Source organism: Artemia franciscana, chromosome 19 (genome assembly GCF_032884065.1).
Source record: "Artemia franciscana chromosome 19, ASM3288406v1, whole genome shotgun sequence".
Taxonomy (NCBI): domain Eukaryota; kingdom Metazoa; phylum Arthropoda; class Branchiopoda; order Anostraca; family Artemiidae; genus Artemia; species Artemia franciscana.
This window is the reverse complement of record NC_088881.1, coordinates 9644509-9662754: the sequence shown is the minus strand read 5'-3', so window position 1 is coordinate 9662754 and position 18246 is coordinate 9644509. Positions and strand designations below refer to the sequence as shown.

The following is an 18246-nucleotide window of genomic DNA, read 5'->3' as shown; positions in this document are numbered from 1 at the left end:
TAGCTGAGAAGTAATATATAATGTATGTTTAACTAATCTGTCAAAACATGCTTCGATTCGCAAGGAGCTTTTGAGATAGCAGAAAAATCTACAGTAAATGTAATTCTACGAGAAAATAAGATTATTATACCTCCAATAAAGCTTTTGTATGAGGGTTGGGGAAGGGTTAGTTGTTAGACTAATATAGTGAACTATAGAAGCCCAAATTTTGTTACAATATCGCCTTTTTTTGTGAGGGGGGTATCCTTAATATACAATGAGACTTACTTGTTGGTATCTTTGGGACGTATCCATTTTTTTAATCTTGATGTATCAAGTTCAAGATCTAATATAAGACAGTTAAAAATACCAATTTCATACCCTGTTTTTACCCCCACCCCCTCCCAGAACAATGAAAATTACTCGATCCTGCTAGAAGAATAACAAGCCCTTATTCTTAGAAATCAATAGACAGCTAAACTGTATAACCTTTCACACAATGTTCCTGAAAATAGAGGAAAAATCCTTTGTTTGACTATATCAAAAGCCTGTGTGTGAGTGAAGCAGAAAAATATTGGGGCTATGATCAATTTGGACTATATCCCTACTTGGGAGGGTCCTGAAAGTTTTTTCCCGGCCCTATGGGTCTTTAAAGAATTCATGAAAAACTATGATGTAATGTCTAAGTTTGAATCTTGATTCAGGGTGGGGGGCTGAACTCCAACAACATAGAAAAACCTGACTTGGCGGGGGGCCCTGAAGAATTTTCCTAGGCCTTTTGGGTTTTTATTTTATTGGCCCTCGTGGGTTTATATTCTCTTTCGTGTAACAAACACCTTCTATTAAAAAACGATCCCTATCACATAATAAGCACCTGCGTCTTGGAAAAATTAATAACACCTGCGTCTTGAGGGAATCGCCGTTCAACTTCATCGTAGTTTTAAATCATTAAGGAAGAAAAGAGTCGTGGCTATGGGTCACTCTAAATCCAAAAAGCCCATACCACTATTGATGGCCTCGGGAGGCTTGGTCTGCATATAAAAGGAAGACCGCTTGGTTATGTTGAAGAACTTGAAATTAGAGCTTCGAGGTATTGAGTAAACGGTGAAGCTAGGCAAAGATTAGGGGAGCGGAGGAGCATCTATATCTGTGTTGGCCACGAGCCACTTGATCTGCATAAGAAAGGTTGACCGCCTGGTTATGAAAAATTATTTACATGAAATTTGAACTTCAAGGGAGCGTTTAAAGCGTGACACTTGGAGAAGATTAGGGTAGAGGAGGAGTACCAGTACCGGTGTTGACCTCAGGCCACTTGGTTTGTATAAGAAAGGGTGACCGCTTGGTTATGAGAAAGGACTTAAAAGAAAATGGAACTTTGAGGGAGTATGAAAAGGGTGAAGCTTGGAAAAGATTATGGTAGGAGAGAGGCGTTTGTAGTTGTGTTGGCTTCAGGATGCTTGGTCTGCATAAAAGGATGACCGCTTGGTTATGAGGAAGGACTTAAAGAAAGTAGAGCTTCAAGGGAGTGAGTAAACGGTGAAGCTTGGAAAAGATTAGGGTAACGGAGGAAAATCCGAGGCTGTGTTGGCCTACGGCCGCTTGGTCTGCATAAGAAAGGATGACCGCTTGGTTATGGGAAAGGACTTAAAAGAAATTGAGACTTTAAGGAAGCATATAAAGAGTGAAACTTTGAAAAGATTAGGGTAGAGTTGGAGCATCCGTAGCTGTGTTGGCCACAGGCCGCTTGATCTGAATAAGAAAGGATGACCACTTGGTTATGAGAAAGGACTTAAAAGAAATTGAGACTTGAAGGGAGCATATAAAGAGTGAGAGCTCAAAAAGATTAGGATTGAGGAGAAGCAGTGTTGGTCTTAGGCCATCTGGTCTGTCAAAAAACAACTGCCGCTTGGTTATAAGAAAGGACTAAAAAGAAATTGAAACTTTGAGGGAGTGTGCAAAGAGTGAAGCTTTGAAAACTATTAGGGTAGAGGAGGAGCAGTGTTGGCCTCGGGCCACCTGTCTGCGTAAAAAAGAATGACCACTTGGTTACAAGAAAGTACTTAAAGAAATTGGAACTTTGAGGGAGTGCATAAAGAATGAAGCTTTGAAAACATAAAGACAGAGGAAAAGCAATGTTGGCCTCAGGCCGCCTAATCTCCATAAAAAAAGGATGACCGCTTGGTTATAAGAAAGTACTTGAAAGAAATAGGAACTTTGAGAGAGTGTGTAAAAAGTGGAGCTTTTAAAAAGATTAGGATAGAGGAGGAGCAGTGTTGGCCTCTGACCACCTGGTCAGCATAAAAAAGGATAACCGTTTGGTTATAAGAAAGGACTTAAAAGAAATCAGAACTTTGAGGGAGTGTGTCAAGAGCGAAGCTTTTAAAAAGATTAGGGAAGGGGAGGAGCGTTGTTGGTCTCTGAGTACCTGGTCTGCATAAAAAAGGATGATCGTTTGGTTATAAGAAAGGACTTGAAAGAAACTGGAACTTTGAGGAAGTGTGTCAAGAGTGAAGCTTCTAAAAAGATTAGGGTAGAGAAGGAGCAGCGTTAGCCTCAGGCCACCTGGACTGCAAAAAAATGATAACCGCTGGGTTATGAGAAACGATTTGAAAGAAAGTAGAACTTCGAGGGAGTGAGTAAACACTGAAGCTTGGAAAAGATTAGGGTAGAGTTGGAGCGTTCGTAGCTGTGTTGGCCGCATGCCGCTTGATCTGCATAATAAAGGATGACCGCTTGGTTATGAATGAATGAATGAATGAATGAACTTTATTACCCGTAAAGTATAAAAAACACAAAGTACGGAGTATTATAAATAAATAAACAAAAACAAATACGATAAACAGCGAAGAAATACAAAATCCAAACTAACAAAAGACAATATGGATTAATAAACCAGTATCAATATGGAAAAAAGGCTGCAGAGGGTCATAAACGTGAATAAAGTTGACAGTCTTTTTACATAAATCATCACTGGAAGACCGAATCCAAGAAAGCACATATATTAAACCAAATCGAGCAATTATTTTTTTGTTTCGGTGCCATCTTGCCGGAGGAGTAATTTGCAATATCTGAAATAAGCCGTACGTAGAGTATGTCGATCTTTCTTACGAAACAGATGAGCCATGCCTGATAAAAACAAAAGCACAGGGGCGCAATATGCGTTATAAATCATCCACAAACCGTTGCGGTTGTAACGGCTTTTGTTTGGGGATATTTTTCCGTAAGCGACGCGTAGGTTTTTCACGGCTTGATTCACTAGGGATGAACAGGTAGCGGAAAGTGTTGGGCCGAAACACAGACCAAGCCAACTAACTGAAGAAGAACATGGTAGAACTGCAGTCCCAGTAACGAATGGAGCGACGGCATAAGGGCTATTAAAACAAATAAACTCGCATTTAGACGCATTAACTGACAGTCCAATCTTAGATAGTTCATTGGTTAATATAGTAAAATTAGAAAGCAATCCACGGCGAGTCCGGGCAACAAGAAGAACGTCAAATGCATATGCAATAGAAGACAAACCAGTATTACCGTAAAAAACAGAACTTCTAAGGGGACGCAGGCACGATGCAAGCACGCATTTAAATATACTAGGAGACAATACGGCACCTTGCCGAACTCCCTTATTAATTTTTACCGGGTCAGATATTTGGCCATTCCAGGTAACTTGAATTTTAGACTTTGAATACCAAGAAGACAATGAACTTAGTACGGAAGGATTAACACCTGAAGACGCAAGGGAAAATAGAGCCTGAGAGTGCACAATATTGTCGAAAGCTCCAGAAATATCAACAGTAAGACAGTATAAAGACATTTTAGCTTTTACGGCATCTTTCATGAGTCGGCTTAAAACATGATGTGCATGGGAGCAACCGAAACTTTTCCGAAAACCAAATTGAAAAGGCGTAAAATCACAATTCGACTCAATTTCTGGTAGTAACAAATGTTCAAGCAACTTACTTAAGAAACACGATACTGTAATGGGACGATAATTCATACATGACGTGGGGTCCTTGCCTCGCTTTTGAATAGACGTTACACGGCCACAAAGGAAACTATCAGGAACAAGCGACTGTGCTAAGCAAGACTGGAAAAATATTTGTAAACGGTTAAGTAGAGCAGGACAATCATAAGCAAAAAATCGGTAAGAAAGGCCGTCACCATCAAGGCTATTTGAACGCTTAATTTTTCTTAAAGCCCGGCGAATTTCAGATATTGCTACAGGCTGGACATGAGCCTGCAGGAGACGGTATGGTAAAAGCGGTTTAAGCAACTTATAATAAAAAGACTGAAGAAAACTATTAAATACACTGAACACACGCTTATAATGATCAACAAAATTAGCTAGCTGGAGACAAGATAGGGTAGATGGGGAACATTTCTCACTATTAATAAACTTATTCCAGGAGGCCTTATCGGTGGGGCCTGGCCATGCATTCAAGCGTGCCCTCTTCAAACTGGCCTTATATTCAAGTTTACACTTTTGTTTCACAGAGAAAACAGCTCCGGAAGATGGTCGGTCACATGATATCCACATACGTAGCCAAAATTTGGCTTTTTGCTTAGCACGTTTTACTTCAGGATCAACGTTCCAATTAGGCTTTCTTGTACCAATCCTAACTTTATCCACAGGCACTGCAGCTTTGGAAGCTGATTTAAGGCAATGGACGATTTGACAATAATAGAAATTTAGGTCAACTGTACTTGAAGGCGAGGAAACTGACGTTTGCAGCAGGTGATATGGCACTTTTATGGTCGAGAGTAAAGCAGTTAGCGTAGCAAGGTATAGTGGGACATTAGCACGATCCCAATTCAACTTCGTATGCCACTTCGGCTGAGCCGAAAGTATTTTGCCAGATAGCTCACAGGACAAATTACAGCTAAGAATAAGGTGATCGTCGTCAATCTTCTCTTCGTCCACCCTGACAATCGATGATATTAAGCTGGAACTGGAAGAGATCACGTGATCCAGGTTCGATTTTGAACAGCCTCTGTTATGAATATACGTGAATGGGAGGCTCTTAACTGCGACGTGATATATGCTAGGAAGTGATTCTAGCAAGAGGATTGATCTATCGGAGGTACCAAGAATGTCACAGTTAAGGTCACCAGCTAAAACCCAATTTAGGTCTTTCAAACGTAGACTTTCGAGTAGAGACTTTAAACTGGAGCAACATTTAGCGAAAGATGTGAACGATGCTATAGAACGTCGATCGCAAGGTAAGTAAACGTTTATAAAGGCGGTACTGTCACATTGAATCGCTAAGATGTTATCATCACAATGAATCACAGAGGGCTTTGATGGGGAACGGAAAAAAATTGCTAGGCCACCGGAAGGTGGCCTAGCAACCGGAAGGATGACCGCTTGGTTATAAGAAAGTACTTGAAAGAAATAGGAACTTTGAGAGAGTGTGTAAAAAGTGGAGCTTTTAAAAAGATTAGGATAGAGGAGGAGCAGTGTTGGCCTCTGACCACCTGGTCAGCATAAAAAAGGATAACCGTTTGGTTATAAGAAAGGACTTAAAAGAAATCAGAACTTTGAGGGAGTGTGTCAAGAGCGAAGCTTTTAAAAAGATTAGGGAAGGGGAGGAGCGTTGTTGGTCTCTGAGTACCTGGTCTGCATAAAAAAGGATGATCGTTTGGTTATAAGAAAGGACTTGAAAGAAACTGGAACTTTGAGGAAGTGTGTCAAGAGTGAAGCTTCTAAAAAGATTAGGGTAGAGAAGGAGCAGCGTTAGCCTCAGGCCACCTGGACTGCAAAAAAATGATAACCGCTGGGTTATGAGAAACGATTTGAAAGAAAGTAGAACTTCGAGGGAGTGAGTAAACACTGAAGCTTGGAAAAGATTAGGGTAGAGTTGGAGCGTTCGTAGCTGTGTTGGCCACAGGCCGCTTGATCCGCATAATAAAGGATGATCGCTGGGTTATGAGAAAGGACTTAAAGGAAATTAGAACTTTGAGGGAGTGAGTAAAGAGTGAAGCTTTTAAAAGATTAGGGTAGAGGAGGAGGAGCAGTGTCAGCCTCAGGCTGCCTCATCTGTGTACCTTTGGTTGCCTCAGACCAAAAGGTTTGCATAGGAAAGTATAACCACTTGGTCATAAGAGAAGATTTAAGGGAGTTTGGAACTTCCGAGGAAGCGAGTAAGACAAAAGCTTTGAATATACTGGGATAGATATGGAGTGTGCGTAGCTGTGTTGGCCTCACACCGCATGTTGCTGTGGCAAGTTATTGGTAGCAGTATTACTAGCAGTAGTTCAATTATATTGTCAACAAACATCACTGGGACAGTTCGCAAGGCATATAGAATTTAAACGAAGAAATTTTGGCAGTGAAAAGAAGTTTTTCCAGCAGAACCAAATCATTTTTTTTTCTTTTTTGCTTCTGTAATTACTTTTGAAACTATTACAGTATTTGAATTTGTATTTTTACAAATACCAAAACTAGTTGATGTACCAAACACTTTAGAAACTAGTTTCGAAACAAAACGTTCTTGATTTTTGTATTTTCATTTTTGAAACTATTTTATTTTTCTCTCTTATTTTTACAATTTTCTCATGACATGCCCTTGGCTAACTGTTATATTAATACAAATTTATTCTTTTTGATTTGATCATTCTTTTAATTCTTAGTCGACATTTTATGATTTATGTATCAAAAAATATTTTATATATTACTATCTTTATAAGTGAGCAATAATTGTGTATTTTTGCATGTTCTCGAAAACGGCTCCATATTTTTTCGAGGAAATTCGTTATCTTGGGATATTCTCGCATAAAAAAACGATCTGGATAGGTCAAAAGTCTGAGGCTATTTGTTAAGAGCCTTAATTTTGGTTTTTTCTGATATCATTCCTCTTATATAAGATAGCTGAGTTTCCCAAGTTAATCATAGATAACTTCGAAGACCACACTGCCTTTCCATGACGAAAGTATAACGGTTCGAAATAGGGATGAAACCTTTTTAAGACAGTGAACAGATATAAAATTTTTAACTGGATATTTCAAACACATATACATTGTTCATCATCAGCAGTAAAACTAAAAGACATAAAAAAAAATACCCAATAAACTAATTACACATAGTTTATTGCTCTTATTTTTCAATGCAACAGCGGAAGCAAATCTCCTTGACCTTTTTGGTTCCGGTTCATTAGATTCATCTAACGGTTTACCAAGATTTCTAAGGGACCAAGGTTTAAAGCAACTTTTCAGGGAAACAATCTAAATTAAAAAAAAATATTCAAGAATAATTCCATAAACAGAGATACAGTTGAATTTGGATTGAATTCAATTTATGATAATTTACTGAGATCAAATAAAGTCAATTTCATTTCACCTAAGGACTATGACCTCTGTCCACCTGATATGTCAGATAAATCTAATGAACCAGAACCGAAAAGGTCAAAGAGACTGGCTTCCGCTGTTGCATTGAAAAAATTAAGAGCAATAAACTATAAGTAATTAGTTTATTGGGTATAATTTTTTTATGTCTTTTAGTTTTACTGCTGATGATGAACAATGTATATGTGTTTGAAATATCCAGTTAAAAATTTTATATCTGTTCACTGTCGATTAAAAGGGTTTCATCCCTATTTCGAACTGTTATACTTTCGTCAATTTAATCAGTTATTTATCCAACACAATGTCTGTCGGAAGGCCCAGAAAACGGAAATTTGCAGTTGCAGTTAGTATAAATGCCGATTCTGTGGAACCAACACCTAAACTATCAAACGTGATAAGACGTGAAAATCGACAACCAAGACCATTAGTTGCGACAATACCTATACGGGCAGCTAAAGCAAAGGCCATTGCTAGAGTGTTTGAAGTAATAGAAATCCAAAATGTTGTAAAGAATGAAAATCAATAGCAAAGCCAAGCGTGGTTAGAAGATAAAGTATTGGAGCGTGTCGATAATGAAAATGAAGATCAAAGACACACGCAGTTAGGAGAACAGCGGCGTCGTAACCTTCGTCAACAACAACGTGTGGCACAAAACCAAGTATATACGTACAAAGATGACCTAAACTCATTAAGTGTTACATATAAGTCTTTGGGACCCTTCAACGAACCAGGTGGTACCGGTAAAAGATTTGTTTATAAAACCTTGTACCACATTCTGTGTGGAAAGAATCAGAGAGTAAAATGTATGGCTTATACGAGAATAGCAGCAACTTTATTACCACTGGGACGAACAATACACAAGAGCTTTGGCTTGAAAGCTCCATTTTCCTCGGATTTTTTCGAGTATAAAACCTGGTTCAAACTCAAGTAGATGTTCTCCTACTTGACGAAGCACCCATGCTTCCCAAGTATGGCTTATAAGATACGGATCAGTTGTTGCGATCCATTGCAAATACAAACTTGCCATTTGATGGGAAAATTTTACTGGCTAGAAGTGATTTCCAACAGTGTTTACCAGTTCAACTCCGAAACAATCACAATGAAACACTTAATCTATCGATAAAAAAAATCATGTTTAGAAGTTTTTCAAACATATTTCCTTTGAGAAAAATATGCGAGTTGATCCTGAACAGGATTATTTCCAGAGTAAATCCTTGAACTGGGAAAGGAAAATCTTCCAAAAAATCTTTTTAATGAAATTGAATTACCGGAAGAAATAACTTCCAGCGGCAATTTAATTGAGGAAGTTTTTGGAGAATGTTTGTCTTTTGGAGAATCAACAAAGAAGTTAGTAAAATAAATGCGAAAATTGCCGATCGCCACCCAGGAGAATACAAATCGTATAAAAAACAAGAGCTAAGAGCTCATATGGCACTTGTGACGAGGCAAGAAGAGCTAAGAGCCAAGAGATCATATGGTATGAGCTCTAACAAAATTCTATGAATCAATAGATTGATTTAAAAGGAAAATAAGAGGCTTAATGCCGGTCGGGATTTAAAATAAAAGCTCTGAGTCACGATCTCCTTCTAAATATCAAAATTCATTAAGATCTGATCACCCACTCGTAAGTTATAAATACCTAATTTTTTCTAATTTTTCCTCTCCCTTTAGCCCATCAGATGGTAAAATCTGGGAAAACGACTTTATCAAGTCAATTTGTGCAGCTCCCTGACACACCTACCAATTTTCATCGTCCTAGCACGTCCAGAAGAACCAAACTCGCCAAATCACTGAACCCCTCCTCCCAACTCCCCCAAAGAGAGCGAATCCAGTACAGTTCCGTCAATCACGTATCAAGGACATTTACTTATTCTATCCACCAAGCTTCATCCCGATTCCTCCACTCCAAGTGTTTTCCAAGATTTCCCCCTCCAACTCCCCTCAATGTCAAAAGATTTGGTCGGGACTTGAAATAATAGCTCTGAGACATGAATTCCTTCTAAATATCAAATTTCATTAAGATCCAATCGCCTATTCGTAAGATAAAAATACCCCAATTTTCAAGTTTTCCAAGAATTCCGGTTTCCCCCTCCAACTCCCCCCAATGTCATAGGATCTGGTCAGAATTTTAAATTAGAGCTTTAAAGCACAAGATTCTTCTAAATATCAAATTTCATTAAGATCTGGTCACCCTTTCGTAATTTACAAATACCTCAATTTTCAAAATTACCTCCCCCCCCCAACTCCACCAAAGAGGGCAGATCCGGTCCGGTCAAGTCAGCCACGTATCTTAGACAGGTTTTTATTCTTCCCATCCAGTTTCATCCTGATCTCACCGCTTGAAGTATTTTCTAAGATTTCCGGTTCCCCCAAACTGCCCCCTCCCAATTAGGCTGGATCCGGTTGAGATTTAAAATAAGAGATCTGAGTTAAGAGGTCCTTGTAGATATGAAGTTTCATGAAGATCCGATCACTCCTTCGTAAGTTAAAAATACTTAATTTATTCAAATTTTTCAGAATTAACCCCCCCCCCCCAATAGAGCAGATCAGTTCCAATTATGTAAATCACGTATCTAAGACTTTAGCTTATATTTCCAACCAAGTTTTATCCCGATCCCTCCACTCTGTATTTTCCAAGTTTTAGGTTTCTCCCTCCCAACTCCCCCCCCCCAGTGTCACCAGATCCAGTCGGAATTTAAAATAAGTGCTCTGAGACACGATATCCTTCAAAATATCAAATTCATTGAGATCCGATCACCCGTTCGTAAGTTAAAAATACCTCATTTTTTCTGATTTTTCAGAATTAACCCCCCCCCCCCAACTACCCCAAAGAGAGCGGATCCATTCCAGTTATGTCAATCATGTATCTAGGACTTGAGTTTATTTTTCCCACTAATTTTCATCCCGATCCCTCCAGTCTTAAGTGTTTTCCACGATTTTAGGTTTCCCCCTCCCAAATCCCCCCCCCCAATGTCTCCAGATCCGGTCGGAATTTAAGATTGGTTTATACCAAGTGCCATAAAAAGGAGGAACTGAATTTACTCCAGAATTCTTCAATTCAATTGAAACTGCAGAATTACCACCACATTACATAAAAATTAAGAAAAATACAGTAGTTATGCTTTTGCGTACTTAGATATTTCAGAAGGGATGTGTAATTGGACACACCTTATTGTTACTGAATTATACAACAACATAATAAAGGCGAATATCATATCTGGGGAAAAAACAAGAAAAGAATTTCATATTTCTCGACTTACAGTGGACTCTAGTAAAGGTCAACTTGGATGTACTGTTCAACGATATCAATTTCCACTTTGACCCGCACTTGCCATAACTATACATAAGTCACCGGGGCAAACTTTTGAATCTGTTGGTCTCGACCTTAATACTCCAGTTTATAATCATGGAATGTTATACGTGGCAGTTTATCGTGTGAAAAGACAACGTAACTTAAAAGTTCTACTACCACCTGAAAATGAACAAAAAACATATAACGAAGTGTGGAAGGAAGCCCTGAACACTACCAACTTACTGTTCGAGGGGTATTTCTTTTTTTTATTAAATGATTGATATGAATGAATGAATGAATGAACTTTATTACCCGTAAAGTATAAAAAACACAAAGTACGGAGTATTATAAATAAATATAAATAAATAAACAAAAACAAATACGATAAACAGCGAAGAAAAACAAAATTCAAACTAACAAAAGACAATATGGACTAATCAACCAGTATCTATATGGAAAAAAGGCTGCAGAGGGTCATAAACGTGAATAAAGTTGATAGTCTTTGTACATAAATCATCACTTGAAGACCGAATCCGAGAAGGCACATCTACTAAACCAAATCGAGCAATTATTTTTTTGTTTCGGTGCCATCTAGGAAGCCGGAGGAGGAATTTGCAATATCTGAAATAAGCCGTACGTAGAGAATGTCGATCTTTCTTACGAAACAGATGAGCCATGCCTGATAAAAACAAAAGCACAGGGGCGCAATAAGCGTTGTAAATCATACACAAACCGTTACGGTTGTAACGGCTTTTGTTTGGGGATATTTTTCCGTAAGCGACGCGTAGGTTTTTCACGGCTTGATTCACTAGGGATGAACAGGTAGCGGAAAGTGTTGGGCCGAAACACAGACCAAGCCAACTAACTGAAGAAGAACATGGTAGAACTGCAGTCCCAGTAACGAATGGAGCGACCGCATAAGGGCTATTAAAACAAATAAACTCGCATTTAGAAGCATTAACTGACAGTCCAATCTTAGATAGTTCATTGGTTAATATAGTAAAATTAGAAAGCAATCCACGGCGAGTCCGGGCAACAAGAAGAACGTCATCTGCATATGCAATAGAAGACAAACCAGTATTACCGTAAAAAACAGAACTTCTAAGGGGACGCAGGCACGATGCAAGCACGCATTTAAATATACTAGGAGACAATACGGCACCTTGCCGAACTCCCTTATTAATTTTTACCGGTTCAGATATCTGGCCATTCCAGGTAACTTGAATTTTAGACTTTGAATACCAAGAAGACAATAAACTTAGTACGGAAGGATTAACACCTGAAGACGCAAGGGAAAATAGAGCCTGAGAGTGCACAATATTGTCGAAAGCTCCAGAAATATCAACAGTAAGACAGTATAAAGACATTTTGGCTTTTACGGCATCTTTCATGAGTCGGCTTAAAACATGATGTGCATGGGAGCAACCGAAACTTTTCCGAAAACCAAATTGAAAAGGCGTAAAATCACAATTCGACTCAATTTCTGGTAGTAACAAATGTTCAAGCAACTTACTTAAGAAACACGATACTGTAATGGGACGATAATTCACACATGACGTGGGGTCCTTGCCTCGCTTTTGAATAGACATTACACGGCCACAAAGGAAACTATCAGGAACAAGCGACTGTGCTAAGCAAGACTGGAAAAATATTTGTAGATGGTTAAGTAGAGCAGGACAATCATAAGCAAAAAATTGGTAAGAAAGGCCGTCACTATCAAGGCTATTTGAACGCTTAATTTTTCTTAAAGCCCGGCGAATTTCAGATATTGCTACAGGCTGGACATGAGCCTGCAGGAGACGGTATGGTAAAAGCGGTTTAAGCAACTTATAATAAAAAGACTGAAGAAAACTGTTAAATACACTGAACACACGCTTATAATGATCAACAAAATTAACTAGCTGGAGACAAGATAGGGTAGATGGGGAACATTTCTCACTATTAATAACCTTATTCCAGGAGGCCTTATCGGTGGGGCCTGGCCATGCATTCAAGCGTGCCCTCTTCAAACTGGCCTTATATTCAAGTTTACACTTTTGTTTCACAGAGAACACAGCTCTGGACGATGGTTGGTCACATACTATCCACATATGTAGCCAAAATCTGGCTTTGTGCTTATCATGTTTTATTTCAGGATCATTGTTCCAATTAGGCTTTCTTGTACCAATCCTAACTTTATCCACAGGCACTGCAGCTTTGGAAGCTGATTTAAGGCAATGGACGATTTGACAATAATAGAAATTTAGGTCAACTGTACTTGAAGGCGAGGAAACTGACGTTTGCAGCAGGTGATATGGCACTTTTATGGTCGAGAGTAAAGCAGTTAGCGTAGCAAGGTATAGTGGGACATTAGCACGATCCCAATTCAACTTCGTATGCCACTTCGGCTGAGCCGAAAGTATTTTGCCAGATAGCTCACAGGACAAATTACAGCTAAGAATAAGGTGATCGTCGTCAATCTTCTCTTCGTCCACCCTGACAATCGATAATATTAAGCTGGAACTGGAAGAGATCACGTGATCAAGGTTCGATTTTGAACAGCCTCTGTTATGAATATACGTGAATGGGAGGCACTTAACTGCGACGTGATATATGCTAGGAAGGGATTCTAGCAAGAGGATTGATCTATCGGAGGTACCAAGAATGTCACAGTTAAGGTCACCAGCTAAAACCCAATTTAGGTCTTTCAAACGTAGACTTTCGAGTAGAGACTTTAAACTGGAGCAACATTTAGCGAAAGATGTGGACGATGCTATAGAACGTCGATCGCAAGGTAAGTAAACGTTTATAAAGGCGGTACTGTCACATTGAATCTCTAAGATGTTATCATCACAATGAATCACAGAGGGCTTTGATGGGGAACGGAAAAAAATTGCTAGGCCACCGGAAGGGCGGCCTCTAGTTTTCTTGGCCTCTTGCGAAAACAAATGGTGGACAGAAGATCGCTTTAGGCTAGAAACGTTTGATTTGGTCAAAAGATGTTCTTGCAAGAACACTATGTCATGGACTAATAATTCATTAATTAACAAGTCTTTGTCTTTTGTGCCGTTAATATTGAGAGAAGCAAAACTTAAAATAGTGGCTTGGTTCATTTAGGAGCAGAGTTCAGAGCGCGTTTGATCACTGGGCAGTTAATACTATAGGAAACATGAGCTTCGCCACAGTTGGCACATTTCGGAGCCTCTAAGCAAGGATTGTCTTTAGTATTGGAATGGCATCCAGAACATTTAGAGCACTTCATCTCATTCGGGGCACATGGGCAGTGAGCTAACGAATGATGGATACTTTGGCATCTAAGACACCGTCTGGGCAATTCCTTGTATTCCGATATTTTAAAAGACTCGTAACCCAAGCGCAGACCTGTAGCGATGGCAGATTTTAGTGCAGCGGAATCAAGGAACTCTAAACGGAATGTATGAGAAGAGCCGATCTGGCTGGCCTCAACAAGACCAGGAATAACGGAGATGAGTATACTGCTAGAAACACTATCGGGAAGTCCCCTAATTACTCCAAGAGGTTTGCGATCAATCACTTTAGCAAGAATATTTGGATAGCTCGCAACAGCAGATGCGGCAAGAGAATTGGCGGAAACTTTATCCCGCGTAACAACAACCCATCTTTTCCTTACCGGATCGGACTTTACCGACACAATACCGTCATGTCCGGCGAAAGAATCAAGCTTTTTCTTGCGAGAAACGGGGTCTCTTAGTTCTGGAGGCGGATATTTAAGAACAACGGCGTACGAGGGTTTGTGATTGGTACCCTTACTATCTAAGACCAAAGAACTATTAATAGACGTTGTTGGACTATTGAGGTGAGCAAGCGATTTTAACTGATCAAGGCACTGGTTGACTTTGGCGGTAAGGATAGAATAAGCTGACGCCGGAATGCTAGGGACTTCAGAGGGGGATTTGATCACCAACTCTGGAATATCAATATTTTCTGCAGAGCAGCGAGAAAGAGCAGCGATAATGTCCGACAATGAACTATTCTTAGCACTGGATCCCGAACGACGAGGTATAGGCTCATCTGGGAAGCAATTGCTATATAAAAGTTTCTTAGCTCCAAGAACATCTTCATACGGGAAAAAATCACTAGCGTATTTCACAATAGACTGATGGTCCAACCCCTCATCGAGATTGTGCTGAGCAAAATTCAAAACTGGGCAATAATAAAAAGTACTGGTATTCCAATTGTCCATGATAAGCAAATTTCACTCACGGCTCGGCATCAGTCCAAAAACAATTAAGTGAAAGAGGTATATCCACTGAGAAGTTCTCAATAAGCACAATTATGAAATAATCCACACTGGCTAAATGAATGCAATGAGAATAAATAATAACTTATCTTTGAGTGGGGCTAGTAATCCAGTGATTTGCAAGTAATCCGAATATTTCAATGCACGACTCAGATGATAGTAGTGCTGAATACTAACTCACAGCCACAATCCATAAATAATCCATAAGCCGTAACCATATACAAGTTTATAAATTTATCTAACAAGTTTCAATTACAAGTTCAAAAGTATTTCACTCGTTATTTATTCCAAACAATTTAATATTATTAAATGATATATATACATATATATATATATATATATATGTATATATATATATATATATGTATATATATATATATATATATATATATATATATATATATATTAAATATATATATATATATATATATATATATATATATATATATATATATATATATATATATATATATATATATATATATATATATATATATATATATATATATATATATATATATATTAAATCACTGACATTTCAGGTCACAAGAACGATCTAAATAGGTCATGATTTTAAGGAAGAATTTATATTTTTCCCAGGGTGGTAATAGCGAACTGTGGTGGCGTTCTGACAAAAAAAAGAGACAAACGTCTGCGGTTAGAAGACATGCTTAACTCTGACAACTACCAACGAAAAGTCTTATTGTTAGAGTAATATGTCCTTTTTTATATGTTAAACGATTAATAATTATAATATATATTAAATCATAGACATTTCAGGTCACAAGAACGATCTAAATAGGTCAGAACTTTAAGGTAGAATTTAATTTTTTTTTTTCCGGGTGGTTGCAACGAGCCTGTGGTGGCGTTCTGACAAAAAAAAGAGGCAAACGTCCGCGGTTAGAAGAAAAGCTTTAACCCTGACAACTACCAACAAAACGTCTTATTGTTAGAGTAATATGTCCTTTTTTTATACATTAGACGATTAATAATTATAATAAATATTAAATTATTGACATTTCAGGTCACAAGAACGATCTAAATAGGTCAGGACTTAAAAGTAGAATTTATATTTTTCCCAGGGTGGTTGTAACGAACCTGTGGTGGCGTTCTGACAAAAGAAGAGGCTAACTTCTGCGGTTAGAAGACAAGTTTCAATGAGAATCCATAGATAGAAGCCTACCCCGTACCGAGAACCAGGACCCGGCGGCAAAGCCAACGGGCTCCCGGTACTTTTATTATATATAGTGAACATATTACCTATTTATCTATTTGGTCAACATTTAGGCCTATCATGTTATTTATTTGATAACAAAACTTGGTAAAAGAATAACATAAATAAAAACACTCGATAAAAGAATTTTCATTTGACTTTCAGACGGTCATCCTTGAGTTTCAGGCACTTTTGGGGATTGCCAACCTTAAATGTCTATTGGCCATAGTAGTATTATCGTAAACTGTTTTTCTATATTTTCTAAAAAAATTATTTTCCTCCTTTTTCCAAAGCTTTTGGCAAACTGCTATTTTATTGACAAAATTTATTCTGTTTGATTAAATTATTCTTTTTTATTTATTTATTACTTAGTCAACATTTTATTCTTAATTTGTTTAAACATTCTATACATTTAAATATATAGTTAACGTGTTAGTTATTTAATTAAAATTTATTCTGCTATATAATAACGGAATTTAGATAACATAGCCGAAATGGAAACACTTGCAAACATATCCTCCTAAAAATAATAATTGCATACATGGTTGTTAGCGACCCCAGAGATGATAGATGAAAATAAATTTTTCTTACTAACAGAACGCTTTCTTTGCTGAGCCATCCTTTCTTTCGCCTCATCCAAAACGTCGTCCAAAAACACCACATTGCCCTTCCTTGTACTCATGCCTTGTATCCGACCAAACTTAACATGCTTCATATGTGTCGCACCCTCCATCTTCACATCCTTCATTATACTAAACAAAGCTTGAAAATGATCCGACTGCGCATTGTCAACTACGTATAAAAAACAATCAGCTTGAAAACGTTCTCTTCTATCTAAAGCTGCTGCAATATCACGCGTTAAGTATAACGTTGTACCGTCACTCTTCACAAGCGTTATTGGACGTTCTTTGAACTTGTAAATGAGCTTTCCTTCAGGCGAAGGTGTTAATAAGCCTTTTGAAGTCAACAAATCAACAATTGACTGTATCCGTTTTCGGCCGTACATTGACTCCCAGTCATAAACATCAAACTTAATATTAAGTCGAGCGTAAATTCTTTGCAGTTCCGCCACTGTATAATCTTTTATAATAGACCAATCCTTCACTGTATTTTCATCACCATTTTCTAGAAAGCGAAATTTCTCCAAAGATTTCTCCATAAATACTGGATCTTCTTTAGCCTGTATATTAGCCTTCACATAAATTTCGAACAATTTTCGTATTGGAGAGGATTGAATATCGTCAAATGGGATCCATTTCTGATCCAGGCCATGTTTAAGTATACCAAATTGGGTACCCCAATCACCCAAATAGTTTAATCCGACTGTCTGATGGCCCACTGTCTCCAGTAGTTTCTTTAAAAAATTGCCAATTATTGAGGATCTGAGATGGCCCACGTGAAAAGGTTTTGCAATATTGGGTGAGCTACGAATAAAAAACTGTCAAAATCTTAAAGGAAATGGACGCTAATAGTAATAGAGAATGGATAACAGGCAAAAAAAATAAACCAAAACCATAAAAGAAAAGAAATAAGGGCAAGGAAGTAAAATGAAAAACCAAGGGTACGAATCACAAAACCAAACTAAACTCCTTTATAAGAAAGGAGATAAGATGAGTAGTAATTATAGAGCCATTAGCTTAATTTTTTTGTAGAAGCAGATTACTTAGTATGATGATAGTCATTAGGCTAAAAGATCCTGTAGCTAAAGTTTAACGCGAAAAATAGTGTGGTTTTATAAACGGAAGAGGAGCAGTTGACCATTGGGATTTAAAATAACGGTTTTTGGTGATTACAATGAAAATCGAAATATAACAAAATTGTCCCATAGATTTTGAAAAACATTTTTTTGAATTTTACTTTAAAAATTTACCCCCCCCCCCTTCGCCTCTACATGCCTTGCCTCTTACATGAGCTAAGAATAATAAAAACAGTCAAAATTTTAAAGAAAATGGAGCTTAAAAGTTCAAAAAAGTATATAAAAGGTAAAAGAACAGTAGCCAAAGCGCAAACAATAATGGAAAAAATTAAAGGCTAAGGAAGACATGAGGTAAAAATTCAAAATTAAAATTCAACGATCAAACTCAACCTTCTATAAAAAGGTTGATAATAGTGACTAATTTACCAATTATACTAATTTACCAGTGACTAATTTAGTCACTAATT

General features: G+C 37.8%; 1 protein-coding gene across 2 annotated transcripts in view; it reads right to left on the bottom strand.

Moving 5' to 3' along the window:
- LOC136039267 (probable arginine--tRNA ligase, mitochondrial) overlaps positions 1–18246 on the bottom strand; it is a 93382-nt gene that overhangs the window by 55506 nt on the left and 19630 nt on the right. For both annotated transcript variants that reach the window (XM_065722845.1, XM_065722844.1), the window contains exon 3: positions 16675–17507. In XM_065722845.1, the coding sequence (XP_065578917.1) occupies positions 16675–17507 (833 nt within the window). The remainder of the gene's footprint in view (positions 1–16674; positions 17508–18246) is intronic.